This window comes from Hyperolius riggenbachi, chromosome 9 (assembly GCF_040937935.1).
Source record: "Hyperolius riggenbachi isolate aHypRig1 chromosome 9, aHypRig1.pri, whole genome shotgun sequence".
NCBI classification, from domain to species: domain Eukaryota; kingdom Metazoa; phylum Chordata; class Amphibia; order Anura; family Hyperoliidae; genus Hyperolius; species Hyperolius riggenbachi.
The window spans coordinates 70,752,347-70,768,606 of record NC_090654.1 but is presented as its reverse complement, the minus strand read 5'-3'; the positions used below and the strand labels follow the sequence as shown (position 1 = coordinate 70,768,606).

General features: G+C 45.9%; 1 protein-coding gene across 4 annotated transcripts in view; it reads right to left on the bottom strand.

Moving 5' to 3' along the window:
- Positions 1 to 16,260, bottom strand: part of CACNA2D2 (calcium voltage-gated channel auxiliary subunit alpha2delta 2) — a 452,238-nt gene that overhangs the window by 80,615 nt on the left and 355,363 nt on the right. For all 4 annotated transcript variants that reach the window (XM_068253000.1, XM_068253002.1, XM_068253001.1 and 1 more), the window contains exons 10-12: positions 8,421 to 8,520; positions 6,834 to 6,992; positions 5,066 to 5,173 (exon numbers count right to left, since the gene is read on the bottom strand). In XM_068253000.1, coding sequence (XP_068109101.1) covers positions 5,066 to 5,173; positions 6,834 to 6,992; positions 8,421 to 8,520 — 367 coding nt within the window. The remainder of the gene's footprint in view (positions 1 to 5,065; positions 5,174 to 6,833; positions 6,993 to 8,420; positions 8,521 to 16,260) is intronic.

The following is a 16,260-nucleotide window of genomic DNA, read 5'->3' as shown; positions in this document are numbered from 1 at the left end:
ATTACACAGGACGACACTTTCCCCAGTGTCAGCAGCTCCATTCTGCTGAATGGAGCTGCTGACTTTGACAAAAAGTCGCCCTGTGTAATACAATAGAACTATGGCTTGATGGATATCATTTTAAAGCTCTCTTTCTCCTCTTTCTGACGACACCTAAATCGTTGCCCTACGCCTTTTAGTTTTCTCTATTTTCGCGATCGAAATCGCGGCCGCGGCAATTTCAATCGCGAAAATAGCAAAAACTAAAAGGTGTAGGGTGGCGTTTTATATATCATTGGAAAGAGGAGAAAGAGAGCTTTAAAATGATATGCATCTTTCCATAGTTTCTGCACTGCTCGGAGTCCCTTTAAGCATGAACTATGCCTACAACCTTTTATCTATATCATACTTCATGTAGCACAAGAGGAGACCCTATAGCGCTATATAATAATAATAATATTAATAAGACTTTTTCTTTAATTCTAATGCCTTCCATGGTATTTTAAAGCTAATAAAAAATTTTCAAATTCCTCTTCTTTATATCCACATCAGGAAGGACTATCCTTGTCCTCTAAGTCAGAATTGTCCGCGGCTGCCCCTCTAGGTGTTAATTTGCCCCCTCCGGGCTTTGTAAGAAAACATATCTCACCCCAGACTACATTACTCTGTATGTGGCATTGTGAAATGGGCCGTTACCTCGTAGTTACTGAGGCTGGCTGGCTCTTTAAGAGAGCAAGCCATACATCACGGCTGCTAACGCTTGTCTGCCCTGTCACCCTGGCGGTCATTATAATTATATCAGTGATGTTTTATCTGCCTTGTCAAGTCCTGTAATTGTGCGCGCTTCTCCTGTACAGTAACGCTGCATGTTAAGTGACTGTCCTCCATATTTCTTCCTGGCGGGCTGCCCATCAATTCACCTGCATAGTAATGCCATTGCGGTACAGCTTTATTGAAAGCCTGTTATCTACACGCTGAGCAGCATCTCCGCCCCCCAGAGCCAAATGGAATGACTTTCCGAGCTAATCTCTGCCCAGAGACCCCCCCGGATTACCTGACCTCCGAAGAACTAAATTAAAAGCAGCATTGAATATGAAAATAGGATCAGCGGCTGATAGGAAAAGTTTTAATTAATTAAAAGTGGAATTAAAAAAGATTTTACTGGCTGAAAGTTAGGAGTTCTATTTATAAAAAGTAAATGTCAGCTTCGTCCAACATTTACCCTTCATTAAATTTGGCTATCTTTATTCGTAGGCAAAATTCTCCCCTTATGAACAAATGTGCCAACATCTGGATTTGTCGTTTGCTTGTCCACTGCTCTGAGATGGATTAAGATTAAGTGGGGCGCAAGGCAGTAACCTTGGCACCCCTTATGGTTCTTAAGCTTAAGTTAGCCGAGTTGGAGACTGGTCAGGAAAGGTCACAGGTGGGCCCCTTGACACCCATCCGTCCCAGGCCCCTGCCTAGGTTGGCTGGTGGATGATCCTGCTCTGCCGTTGCTCACTTTTCACCCTTTTCCCATTACTGCTTATGTGCTGTCCTCTCTGCCATTCCCATCACTGGCTTCCAATCTACTTGAGGATCATTTTCATACCACTATGTCCTGCCTCCATGTCTTGCCTAGCCTATATCTCTCATGTATGTGGTCCAAATCCAAGTTGGCACCATCCATCCATTTTTAAACTTTAAAGTGACATGATACATGTGCCAGATCCATATAAGGCAATATTTTCTAATGAAGCCATTCTTTTCCCAAGCCTGGATGATCCACATATCTCTACTCTATATGCAAATATACAGCAAAGTTTCTGTTATCAGGAACTCAGGCAATCGGAACTCTCAACTAACCTGCCTGAGGGGATAACGGGGACTGTTTTCTGGATACACACTGAGACTCCAGCAATAACCTGCAGCTCCTGGCGGCTTTCCGGAAGCCATGCATGGCTCCCTGCGTGTCACGTGGCTCCCACACAGGTCAGGTGACACGCCAGAGCCATAAAGGAGGATGCTGGAAAGCCGCCTGGAGCCCACTAGGAGCTGCAGGACATCGCTGGAGGCTCGGTGAGTATTATATCCTGCAGGAGGGAGAAGGTTTGTGCTATTTTGGCTGGGTGGTCAAACAACCAGTGCAGTATTATTCTCCACCAGAGAGCGACGGAGAGAGCCCACTGCGCTTGTGCAGACTGGCTGCGGCTGGCCAAAGTTACGGGACCCGGTACCGGAGCTGGAAAAGACTGAGGATGGCGGCGTGGGAGCGATCCATGCGATGGGGCTGGAGGAAGCCCCAGGTATCTATAAATCTTTTAATTTTGATTCTCTCTGGTTTCTTCTTCAGGCATGATACAGAACTGGATAAGGACCATATAGCACCCAGCACACCCGAGTGCCCAGCACACCCCCGATTGCCCAGCACACACCAGTGCCCAGTACACACCAGTGCCCAGCGCACACCAGTGCCCAGCGCACACCAGTGCCCAGCGCACACCAGTGCCCAGCACACACCAGTATCTAGCACACACCAGTGCCCAGCACACACCAAAGCCCAGCACACACTAGTGCCCAGCACACACCAGTGCCCAGCGCACACCAGTGCCCAGCGCACACCAGTGCCCAGCGCACACCAGTATCTAGCACACCAGTGCCCAGCACACACCAATATCTAGCACACACCAGTATCTAGCACACACCAGTGCCCAGCACACACCAGTATCTTGCACGGTGTGCCCAGCACACACCAGTATCCATGTGGACATGTTTGGATGAAATAATGACAGCATCTTAAAACAACGCTTTGCAGTAACAATCATAAGGTGAAAACGCATTGTGGTTTCCACTTTTAATGTCTTCTTCCTTTCCGTATGTTATCAGGAAGTTATGGCTTCATTTTGTACTCTACACCTCTTACAGCATAACATGCCGGAGCATTACAAATAAAGGACAGCACTTCTAACAGAAATAATACAAATTATGATAATGCAGCTCATCTGTCTTTATGACGCAGCAAATTTACCATTGGATGAAAGATCAGTTAGAAAATTCTCAGTGCCAGCGACTCCATCCCTGCTTACATTCTGTATGAAGATTTTCCCAAACACTTTCCTGCAGATTTGCTGCACAGTCCCCTGACTACCTTCATTTACAATTCACACCATTTTCTGTGTGAAAAGTCTGTCAGGTAGCTTTACACTAGGAAGCCGTTTGCTGTTGGCTAATAACATTGAGGCTTTGTTCACATCTAAAATCGAAATCGCAAACGATTCGCGATTTTATGCGCAATTTTTTTAGCGCCTCCTAGAGCTTGCCTGCGTGCTGTGGTTTTTTTAAAGCGGCTTTTGCAGAGCGATTTTTTAGTTCACTCCCTGACGCAAGTCGGGAAGTGAACTCTTTGACCCGGAAAAGAATAAATACAATGTATTTATTCTTAAAAACGTAAACGCAATCGCCGCATAAAGCGATTTTTGTGAGCGCTTCCCGCTCTTCCTAAACCTTCCATTAGAGCAAAATCACCCCAAAAATGGTACAGGCACCGCTTTGCGTAGCACAAAACGGACGAAACGCGCTGATGTGAACCTTCTCATAGAGAATCATTGCACAAGCGTTTGGCGGGCGATTTTGAAAATCGCCTGCGCTTGAAGAAAAGCTGAAAACACCATAGATGTGAACAAGCCCTGAATCCTGCAGGGGAAAAAAAGGCCTTTATCTCTATAAACCACAGGTGTCAAACTCAAGGCCCATAGCTGAATGCAGCCCTACTGGCCATTTTATGTGGCCCTCGAGAACTTCAAACGTGCATTATTGTAATGCAAAACACAACACACTGCCTTCCCATCCAGAGGACCACACTGGTGACAGGTTTTCTAACCAAGATCTTAGTATCCAAACCCCCTCGTGTGGCTGGTAAAACACACCCACACACAAACCTACACCCCCCCCCCCTTCTGACACCATTTCCTCCCATAGCAGAGTAGCACAGCAGAGCAGTGTAAATGTTTAAGCGGCTCCAGCCATGAATCTGGACTCTTCTGTTCTTCCTGGCAGCTGCACGCTCTATACTTCCATACCTCCTTCTGCCGATCACGTGACATGCCTTAGGAGCCTGATGTATGCTGCACAACGCATGTGGCTGTCAGGAAGATTATAGGAGACCCATTGCAGCGCTGAAGCAGGTAAATACTAAACTGCTCCACTGCGCTACAGAAGGGGGAGGAGCCGGCCCCCACGGTTGCTATAGTTATGCCACTTACTTTGAGACTGTTCAATAAATGTTAATTCTTACAAAACAATTTGGCCCGGGACTTGCCCGAGATTGTTTTAGATTTGGGCCCCTTACATGATTGAGTTTGACACGCCTGCTATAAACAGACTACACGTATATATTTTTAACGTCAATTCTGTGATCAAATCTTCCAGTAATTTATACCCCAATGTGTCAGATCGATTGTAACTTTAATTGATTTTCAGCGAAAATCGATCTAAATGATCAAACTGACCAGATGGACGATATCTATTGAATGGGCAGGAGCAAAGGCAGATTAACAGCCTATATGGGCAGTGCGTAGAAGGAATAGGTTCCTCTGGCCGGCTAACACTGCAAAGCGGTGTCAGCGATGCAGTGCGTCGCTCCTGTTGCACCACCAAAAACAGGCCTTCAGGGAACACCATGTTAGTACATGGTGTTTCCTGTCTGGCCACCAACCAAGCAGGAAGTGACGTGCATTTGCGGTCACTTCCTGTTTCAGGGTATGCGGAAGTGCATGGAAGCATATTGTAAAAATACGCTTCCGTGCATGCGTGCCACGTCGGAAACATTTTAAAATTCCCTGCATCACCATGACTTCCGCGACCGACACAGATACCGTACGGTAACATAGTTTCATCCTGGTGTTGCATCACGCCGTACCGTCGTCATAGACTTTCATTGCCCGGCAGTGGGCTGCGGTAAAAATATTGCACCGCCCCGGTGTGAAAGGGCCCTCTCTGATCGGATTATGATCAGAGAGGGATCTATCTTTCCACCACATGGAGTGGCAATACATTCACTTTGGTTTGACGACATGTGCCAGGCAGGTTGGTTAGAGTCACTTACGGTTTTGTTTGGCCAGTTGTACTTCTCGAAAACATCCTGCACCCGGTCTTCCCCGCCGTCCGTGAACATCATAATCATCTTATTGCAGTTGGCACGAGTGACGTTTGTCTGTCCCCAACAAAACAAAAAGAAAGTTTATTTTATGAGTCAATATGTGGTTGCTTTCTGTTTTAGCAAGGCAAAATTGTACTTAGCATTGAATACCTTTTACTTTCATTTGTATGCCTTCAATATTGTAAATCAAATTAAGCCCATTAAAGAGGACCTGAACTCTTGCACAGGACAGGAGGAAACTATAGAGAAATGCAACCTGAATGTATTTACAAAGTTTAGCCTGTTTAATTCCCCCTTAAGTTGTAATTTAATCTCTCCCTGTGTCACATGACTGCCATGGCAGATAAGCTCATTTGAAAGCACAGGAGGATGCTAACAATAGGTCTGCTTCCATGAATCAGGAAGTAGAAACAGTACAGATTTATTTTAGGATTTGTATCAGCAGTAACAAAGGTTATTACGCTGTTGGGTTTCATTAGAGCAGAGAGGAAATTCTGAGTTCAGTTCCACTTTAAAGAGACTCTGAAGCGAGTCTTAAATCATGTTATTACTGTAAAGCACTATAGAGAGTGCTAAACCGCCGCATCCCCGCGGCAAAACGAGGGGTTTATACCCCCCAAATCCCCTCTGCAAAATCCACAACTTTCTTGGTCGTGGATTTTGCTGCTCATGGAGGCAGAGCTTTGAGCTGCAGCTCTGCCTCCATGCATGTCAATCGCTGTGCGGATCTCCGTCTATCCCCCGCTCCTCTCTGTGAAGACAGATTGAGAGGGGCGGGAAGAGGCGGCGATCAGCGGGGATTGACGTGCTAAGAGGCAGAGCTACAGCACTAAGCTCTGCCTCATCAGGAAGCGCTCCCCCTTATTTGCAGAGGGGATTTGGGGGGTATAAACCCCTCGTTTTGCTGCAGGGATGCAGTGGTTTAGCACTATCTATAGTGCTTTACAGTATTGACATGCTTTCAGACTCGCTTCAGAGTCTCTTTAAAGGACACCAGAAATGAGAGGGATATGGAAGCTGGTGTATTTATTTCCTTTTAAATAATGCAAATTAGCTAGCGGTCCTGCTGATCTTCTGCCTCTAAAACCTTTAGCCAAAGCCCCTGAACAAGCATACAGATCAGATGTTTGACTTAGGCCTCGTTTCCACGGACAGCTGAAGTGCTCGTGTGTTGAGCAGTTCAGCCACCTGGCTGCTGGCCATAAGCGCCACTCGGCTGCAATTGCATGTTACGTAGCGGCGTTACCCAGTGGCAAAAAAGTCGAGTTTGAGCATGGCAAGCACCAGTGGACAGGCAGTGAATTTACCACCTTCAGCTGCTCATGAAAAAGAGGCCTTACATTTGACTGCATTTGCTGCATGCTTCTTTCAGCACTTTCACTACTGACGCATGAAAGATCAGCAGGATGTCAGGCAACTGGTAGTGCTTAAATGGTTATAAATATGGCAGCCTCCATATCCTTGCACAGGGAGCATAGTGGATAGCACTCTTGTCTTGCAAAGCTGCATCTCTGGTTCAAATGAGGAGCCATGACACTATTAGCATGGAGCTTGTATGCTTTCACAGATTTCCCCTGGCAGTCTGGTTTCCTCTCATATCCCCAAAACATACACATAAGTTAATTGGTCCCCCCTCCCCAAATGTTGAGAGCTGCTGTTCTGCAAATGAAGCAAACAAATCACAAGGCATTAGGATATCCCAATAAAAGCTCACATTTTGCAGCTGACTGAAGGCATACTCAAAGCCGGCCTTGTAATCGGTCGTCCCTCTGGCCACCATATCCTGCACTGCTTCCTTGATCACCTTCTTGTTCCTGATGTTGGCCTGGACCAGCTGTTTGAAGCAAGACACAGGCTCCGCCTTTTCATGAAACTGCAGAGAGAATGAGATATAGAGTAGAGAACTAAATATTAGTCTTGTCTCAAGCCAGTACTTTAAACAGTAAGGAGTCTTTGGGCAAGGTCCCCTAAAAATCCTGGTCATCTGTGGAGCACATCCTAAGTGGCTGCAGCTCTGAAGCACTTTGAGACCGCCAGGAGAAAAGTGCAATATAAATGTTATATGTCTTGTGTCAATAGGATGGAAGAGTCATTCTGACGGTGTAATACATTGGGAAATAACATATCCACTTCCTAACAGATAACAGATTCACTTACACAACTCTTACAGTGAATAAAGAGATCTTGGTTATTCTGTATCAACTGCATAGTAAGTGTCTAGTGTTATGGCTAAGGAGGGTTGAAGGGGTAAGGTCATTTTCAGGGATTGTAAAGGTTGATGGTTTGAGGCTACTGTCAGGACTTGGAAGGATTGAAGGCAGAGACTAGCTTGAGGGCTAGATACTGATATTAAGGCTAGGAAGAGCTGAAAAGTTGTAGGTATTGTCAGGGCTAGAAAGGGTTGAAAGGCTGAGGATAATGTCAGGGTTAGGAAAGGTCAAGGCTAGCATCAAGGCGAAAAAGGGTTGAGGCTTGCATCATGGCTGGGAATGGCTGAGGCTAATCTCAGGGCTAGGAAGGGTTGAGGCTAGCAACAAGACTACAGGGCTAGGAAGGGTTAAAGTTAGTGTCAGGACTAGGAAGGGTTGAGGCTAGTATCATGGCTAGGAAGGACTGACGCTAGTATCAGGGCTAGGGAAGGCTGAAGCTAGGGACAAGGCTAGGAAGGGTTGAGGTCTGTGTCACAGCTTGGAAGAGTTGAGGTTAGTGTCAGGGCTAGAAAGAATTGAGGTTAATGTCAGGGTTAGGAAGGCTTGAGGTTAGTGTTAGAGTTAAGAAGGGTTAAGGTTAGTGTCAGGGCTAGAAAGAGTTGAGGTTAGTGTCAGGGCTTGGAAGAGTTGAGGTTAGTGTCAGGGCTTGGAAGAGATGAGGTTAGTGTCAGGGCTTGGAAGAGTTGAGGTTAGTGTCAGGGCTAGGAAGAGTTGAGGTTAGTGTCAGGGCTAGGAAGAGTTGAGGTTAATGTTAGGGCTAGGAAGAGTTGAGGTTAATGGCAGAGCTAGGACGAGTTGAGGTTAGTGTTAGGGCTAATGTTCTAAGAATTATCTGTACTGCACATACAATTCATTATATCATACGTTTTTTTCACTTCAGTGTCACTTTAAGGCTAGTGTCAGGTTAAAGCATGGCCAGTTCGAGCTAAAATTAAAGCAAAACTGGTGTAAAAGTATCAGATGCTCAGAGCAACTGTTCCCCATTACACCAGTTTTACACCAATCTGCTTTCCACTGATTTTGATAAATCTGTCAGTTCTAGTGTTTCCACATTATCATACAGCAAATGATTTGCTGCTCATGTGACTTACAGAAGCAACGGTCACATAGTCATCATCAGACAACGTGTCCAACATCTCCATCACAGACGTCTTCATCAGCTTCAGCGTCAGTCCGCTGACACTGCCGCTACTGCAGGATGGCGAGACAAAGAAACACCATATCACATACAGGAATGCTACCCTTATATACTCACTTATTACTTACACTGTATCTCATGAGCTGGAGTATGTGGAGAGCACTGAGGACCACAAGCAATCCAGCAAAGCTACTCTAGATGTGTTATGAATTGTGTGCGATCAGGTCAAAAATGCCTGTAAGAGCTCTTTTCCACTGTGAAACACGATCACAATCGCGCAATTCAAACTAATTCCCACGAATGCAATTAAGCTACTTAGAGTATAAGAGCTCAATTGCATCGAAAACTATTGTGTTCGGGACAAAATCGCAACGCAATTAGGTCGCACTACTTTTACTGTACTCTGTGTTTTGCGATCCGTTAGCGATCGGAATCAGATCGCAAAAATTGCAAAAATAGTGGAAAAGGCCCTAACTCTTACCTGGACAATGCAATTAATTCAGGCGCCAGTGACCGCCAATGGGTGCTGCATGGACCGCAATGTTAATTGCAGCTATGCCAGCATCTACTAGGAAATTTGGATGCTGGATTTGCCGGTAAGAGCGAAATTGCGGCCATTGTCTGTACCTGCGAATAACCGTCACACAATTGGCTTGAAGGGGATTTGAAGGGGAAATCAGGGATGGTAGAGGCAATTGGGCACGGGACAATGTATAGCAGGCGGAGACTAAGCAATTTGGGCGTTGAATATCGGGGCGGTAGCAGCAGCGGAGGCGGTGCAGGTATCAGTGGATTTTGTGGCGGGGTTGTCAGCAAGAGATATGCTAGGTACACACGATGCGTTATTTCGGCCGATTTTCTGTTTGATCGATTTTCAATCCGTTTTTCCATTCTCTTATCTTTTCTTATCAATTACTATTCACTTCTATGAGAAATCGACCAGAAAAACGATCGAAAATAATATTGGACATGACAGAAATTATCTATCGAACCATCTAACACAAAATTGTATGGTGTGTTCCTAGGATTCGGCATCAGTAGAGGGAGGGCTCGTGTGAGAACAGGGTTAGGTATAAGTAAATTATTGGTAAAAGAACTGATATTTTACTATCAGAATTAGAAACGGACTATAGTGGGATATCAGTAATTGTACTGACATTCCACTAGTGCTTTCTCTGGCCCACAAATTACTGTAGTACCGTTTACATAAATTCCACCAGGGTAATGTCAGAGCACAGCAAGGACTGCTGAAACGGAAGGCAATAAAGGTTTGTGAGGCTTCAAATGAGAACTTTTTGTTTTTTTCTCTGTTTAATAAATCCAGTCTCTGCTCAATTTCCTATATAAAGGTATTGATCAGGCGGTAGTTGTCCAAGCGTTTATTCAATAACATTTTGGCAGTCCAGGCTTTTTGTTGGTAGCTCTGGTGAAGCTGCACACTTCTGCCACCTAATGGTAGACAATTTTATTATAAGACCAGGCCAATGATCTCCAGCTCTGTAGAGCCTTATTAGATTAGGCCCTTTGGGCCGGATTTCCCATAAGGCACTGTAGGCACATGTCTACAGGCGCCTGATGATGGAAAGGCGACACACTCCCCTCACCAAGTACCTCCCTCCCTCCTTCCCTATGCAGAGTCCTGATGAGAGTGTACATTAGAGGTTACTCACCCTGCTCTCAGCATTCCACTGGCGAGATCTCTCTAACTACCTATTACTTGGGGGCAACTCTAGGTACTTAAACTGAGGATAGCGGTGGCTACCTAATACTTGGGGGCACCTGTACCTACCTATGATGGGCAAGGGAAGTAAGGGAGAAGTGACAGCTGGGCCAGCCATCATTGGGCAAGCAATGCTGTTAAGCAGGTGTTTGTAGGTTCATGGAGGGCAAAGTTTAGGGTGCCAGAACATCTGTGCCTATAGGCTTCTGTGATGTAAATCCGGGCCTGATTGTCATACAAGTCTACTCATTCCTTGAGTCATATACAGGTACACCTGTATTATATTGCTGTATATCCTTTATTCTACTCACAATTTATACTGTACATTAGTTCTTTTCTTCTTTAAAGCATGATTAGCAACACACTTTTAATTTGTCGCTATGAAGTCACATTCCTCTGCTATTTTTGCTTCCCGTCTGCACATATTTTCACTTTCTACCTGCGCTCTGACATTTTCCTGTCCTCAGAAGTTGATAAATAGTGTATTTTTTTCATTTTCTCCCCTAATTTACCCTTTAAAATGTATAGAAAATAAGTGAATTACTAAAAAAAAAAGTGTGTGATAAGTAGTGATAAAGTTATTGCCAAAGTAATCAGAGCTGCGCTGAACTGAAAACAACCTCAGTAGAGAATTGATTAAGATACCAAATCCCTTAGAACCTTTAAAGTCTAACCAGGGTTACCTTACCTTCCTGAAATGGTTCATCGGTTCATGGTATCCCCAACCTGGTGATTAAGGTGTTCAACGGTTAGGATATAATCGATTATATATTTGACTTGTGCCAGTCTCGAATCTGACTTAAACCAGTTAAAGTCTATATGTATTTTGGCTAGAATGATGAATTGGATTACTGTGTTTTTTGGACTACAAGACTCCCTTTTTCTCCCCCAAAAGTAGTGGGAAAAAGTCACTGCGTCTTATAGTCTAAATGCAGGGAGTTCCTGACTTGTGAATGCCTGCCAATATGAACCATCAACCCGCTGCAATGTCGAGGACTCCCTTTACTGTGCACATACAGAGGAGGACACAGGGGACAAACGGAGGACACAGGGGGTCACAAAGGGGCATAGAGGAGGACACAGGGGGTCACAAAGGGGCATAGAGGAGGACACAAGGGGGACACAAAGGGGCATAGAGGAGGACACAAGGGGGACACAAAGGGGCATAGAGGAGGACACAGGGGCATAGAGGAGGACACAGGGGGTCACAAAGGGGCATGGAGGAGGACACAAGGGGGACACAAAGGGACATAGAGGAGAAAACAAGGAAGACAGAGGTGGACACATGGGGACACAGGAGAACACAAGGAGGACACAGGAAAACACAAGAGGTACAAGGGAGACATGAGGTGCAAGGGGGCATGAGGTACAAAGAGGACATAATCCATAAGATGCCCCTTCATCATGGATGCACCAGGTTTAGTATACAGTATATTTTTTCATCCTCTAAACCTAGGTGCGTCTTATGGTCAGGAGCGTCTTATAGTCCGAAAAATACGGTAAATTGTATTTGTCATGTCTCAGAAAACTAGGTTTAAAGCCTAATAAAAATAATCTTTAGGTTTTTTGAAATGAGGACCTCCAATACTTCTAAGATAAGAGAGTGAACCCCATTCCAAATCTCGGAGGCTTTTGGGCATGCCCAAAAATTGTGCCACAAAGTACCCTCGGAGTTGCAACCCCTGAAACACTGAGGCGGGTTTCACACTGTTTTTTTGGTGTCAGCGATGCGGTGTGTTGCGCCCGTCGAACCGCATCGCACCACCAAAAACAGACCTTCAGGGAACACCACGTTAGTACACGATATTCCCTGTCTGGCAATCATCCAAGCAGGAAGTGACGCGCGCTTGCAGTCACTTCCTGCTTTAGTTATGTGGAAGTGTACGGAAGCGTATTGTAAAAATACGCTTCTGCGCATGTGTGCTGCGACACCAACTTTAAAAAAAAAAAAAACTGTTACGCCATAGACTAATGACTTCCGGGACGACGCCCATAATACACACAGTAAAATAGGTCTGCACTAGCATTAGGCACTTCCGACGCAGCGTACCGCAATGTATGAACTTCCCCATAGGGTTTCCTTAGGCTGCGGTAGCAGTGCGGAAATTTGCTGCACCACGCCAGTGTGAAAGGGCCCTAAGATGTTCTAAGAGGGGTCAATCCCATATGGTATCATAGGGGTTAGATACTCAGTGAAGTATTGTAGGGAAACTTCCATACCTGTTGGGTATCAGGTACACTTCCAGGCCAGACAACATAACGGGATTCCAGCACACTGATAGCTGCACTTTCCCAGAGAAGGAGCTAAGCGATGTGAGTGTAGCAGGCACAGAAGGGGTTACATGCTAGCTGTTTGGTATTGGCACATATGTAGGAGTAAGGACTGGATAGGTGCAGATAGGGAAGGAGGGTGATAGAGATGTAATCTGCAGGGAGGGGGGAGCAGCTCATGTCCACAATGACTGACACATCCAGAATGACAGCGTATGAATTACTGTAACATCTATATTAGGTATATTCCGCCATGTGCTATGAAGTAATAAATGAATGGCGCTGTTTTGACAAAGTTGTCAGGCTTCCTTGAAATGCTGACAAATAAGTTAATATTGTACAGCAGCTTTTGCGGAAAGTGCAGGTGACACGTCTGAACGCCAGCTCTTGGGGTCAGAGGGGAAAAGCAAACAATGTAGTGTTGGGGAAGGAGGGGGAGTGTCATAGATGAAGGGAGGAGGGGGAGGGGTTCACTCAGGCTAGTGGCATTTAAAGCTGTCACATTGCAGACAGGCTGAAACGCGGACTGCGCTGCTGCTGCTGCTCCGGCCACCTCCCAGCTAAAGTGACAAATACTTTCTTCAGTGCTAATCAATAGAACACAGGCAGCAACGATAACTGTCATCCGAGAATGAGCAGATACATCTGTCAGGCCGCTGCGAATTACTGTTATTATTCATCTATTTATCTGCGTTTTACCAGCCCCGAGTCTACAGCATAAAAACCTGCCGCAATCAATAAGGGAAAAAACAATCAGTAAAGTGCTGTAAATCCAGCCAACCAATCAGGAACCTTCCTCCTCTGCTCTGACTGATGAAAGGCTGGCTGTGATTGGTCAGCACAGGTTTAAAGCACACTGATCTTTGCCCTGCCTTATTAAAGGGACAGTCACTTCCAAAGTAGAGTGCTCACACTGGGGAATGCATAGAGTTCCTACTCCTCCTCTGCAGTCCCTGTATTATAACATAAGTGATAAAACCAGCCAGAGGTGCTGCTAAGGTTTCTGTGGCCCCAAGGAGCACATAGAGTCCCTTCTCTCATAATAATAGATAGCCAAAGTCGTTCCTCTCAAAAAAAATAGGTAGCCCTCCAATATAGGTAGGTAGCCAAAATCCCCCCCCCCCCCCATACAGGTGGCCACCCCCTGTAAATGTAGCCAAGGTTGTCCCCTCCCAATCCCCCTGTGCGGGTTAGCCACTACCAGTATAGGCAGCCAAGGTACTCCCAATATACACTCACCTAAAGGATTATTAGGGACACCTGTTCAATTTCTCATTAATGCAGTTATCTAATCAACCAATTATATGGCAGTTGCTTCAATGCATTTGGGGGTGTGGTCCTGGTCAAGACAATCTCCTGAACTCCAAACTGAATGTCAGAATGGGAAAGAAAGGTGATTTAAGCAATTTTGAGCATGGCATTGTTGTTGGTGCCAGACGGGCCGGTCTGAATATTTCACAATCAGTTACTGGGATTTTTACGCACATCCAGTATGAGGCAATCCTGTGGGCGAAAATGCCTTGTTGATACTAGAGGTCAAAGGAGAATGGGCCGACTGATTCAAGCTGATAGAAGAACAAGGTTGACTGAAATAACCACTGGTTACAACCGTGGTATGCAGCGAAGCATTTGTGAAGCTACAACACGCACAACCTTGAGGCGGATGGGCTACAACAGCAGAAGACTAGAGATGTCGCAAACGGTTCCCGAACCGTTCGCCGGTGAACATCTCTGTCTCTATGTGCCATGTACTACTTCCGGGTCGCTATGACCCGGAGTAGTACGCTTGCGCTGGCCCGGCGGTGCGCGTCCTAGAACGCGCCCCTGTTGCCGCGCACTTTCTGCGCATGTGCGTGACGTCATGAGTGATGTCACGCACATGCGCAGAGAGTGCCCGGCAACAGGAGCTCGATTTAGGACGCGCACCGCCGGGCCAGCGCAAGTGTACTACTCCGGGTCATAGCGACCCGGAAGTAGTACATGGCACATAGAGATTAGCCTGGCGAACGGTTCGGGCCATCTCTACAGAACACCCCACCGGGTACCACTCATCTCCACTACAAATAAGAAAAAGAGGATACAATTTGCACGAGCTCACCAAAATTGGACAGTTGAAGGCTGGAAAAATGTTGCCTGGTCTGATGAGTCTCGATAGAGTCATAATTTGGCGTAAACAGAATGAGAACATGGAGCCATCATGCCTTGTTACCACTGTGCAGGCTGGTGGTGTAATGATGTGGGGGATGTTTTCTTGGCCCACTTTAGGCCCCTTAGTGCCAATTGGGCATCGTTTAAATGCCACGGGCTACCTGAGCATTGTTTCTGACCATGTCTATCCCTTCATGGCCACCATGTACCCATCCTCTGATGGCTACTTCCAGCAGGATAATGCACCATGTCATAAAGCTCGAATCATTTCAAATTGGTTTCTTAAACATGACAATGAGTTCACTGTACTAAAATGGCCCCCACAGTCACCAGATCTCAACCCAATAGAGCATCTTTGGGATGTGATGGAACGGGAGCTTCGTGCCCTGGATGTGCATCCCACAAATCTCCATCAACTGCAAGATGCTATCCTATCAATATGGGCCAACATTTCTAAAGAATGCTTTCAGCACCTTGTTGAATCAATGCCACGTCGAATTAAGGCAGTTCTGAAGGCGAAAGGGGGCCAAACACCGCATTAGTATGGTGTTCCTCATAATCCTTTAGGTGAGTGTAGATAGCCACCACCAGTATAGGTAGCCAAAGGCCCCCCTCCCCCCTCCATACACAACATTGGTGTGAGTAGGGTTAAGTACACTTCTAATGCACACTTCGAATGCAGCAATGACCTCTCTTCCACATCTGAAGTGTACTCTGTGGTCACTGTGTCGATTCGCCCTCTGTTCACAATGCCCCTGATTTTAGTGACGGGGAGGCAGCAGTGGCCATACAAATCACAGACAGGGTGGCCCTGGCAGCATGGGAGGCCCCTGCTGTGGGAGAGACCCTAAGCGGTCGCTTGGTTTTCCTGGACCAAACAATACCACTGAAACCAGCAAGGGGAGGGGGAGACCCCAATAATGGACACAGTAGGTGAGCAGAGCTGAGAATTCAGGCGTAAAGAGACCTCATTTTTGGAGTTCCAAGAGATGAAAATTGAAACGAAATATATAATAGTTACATATAACCTCAAAATTATATTTCCATCTCAGTCTGCACCCAGCTGTGATTTTCTAACACTTACAAAAAAAATTCCTCCATGGAACTATTTCAACAGGTGTCCATTTTTTAGAAAAAAATAGTGCAGAGTTTTCGTCCCCTGCTCCTATAAATGACTTACTCTGCACAAAGCGCGAGAGGAAATTATAGGCATTCATTTAGAAAAAGTTTCACATTTGGCAGGGTTGTCGGGTGTAATATTTCTGCTAATGACAGGAGGGAGGGATGATATAATTATGGTGAAGACAGATCCTACCACTTAGCGCTTACTTTCAGCCTGTGAATCGGAATAACCTAATTCAAGATCTACAGAAGAGAAGTAGGTAACGGTGTACCAATATGTTTGCTGAAATACTAACAATATATCAGTGGAAGAAAAATGCAAGGATAGACAGGCTTGCCAAATAGGCGGTTGTTCTTTAGCAGGGTGCTGCCAGGGTACAAGCAAGGCAAGACCCTGGTTGGGGCCTCACTTTAGAGGGGGCCTCGCTGTCCCTGGCGGCTGCCCCTGGCCCATTGCTCCGATCCAGGGCCGAACCTCAATGCTCTCCTGCCACCGGCTTTGCGTCCATCACCACGGTTACTTCCGACCGGT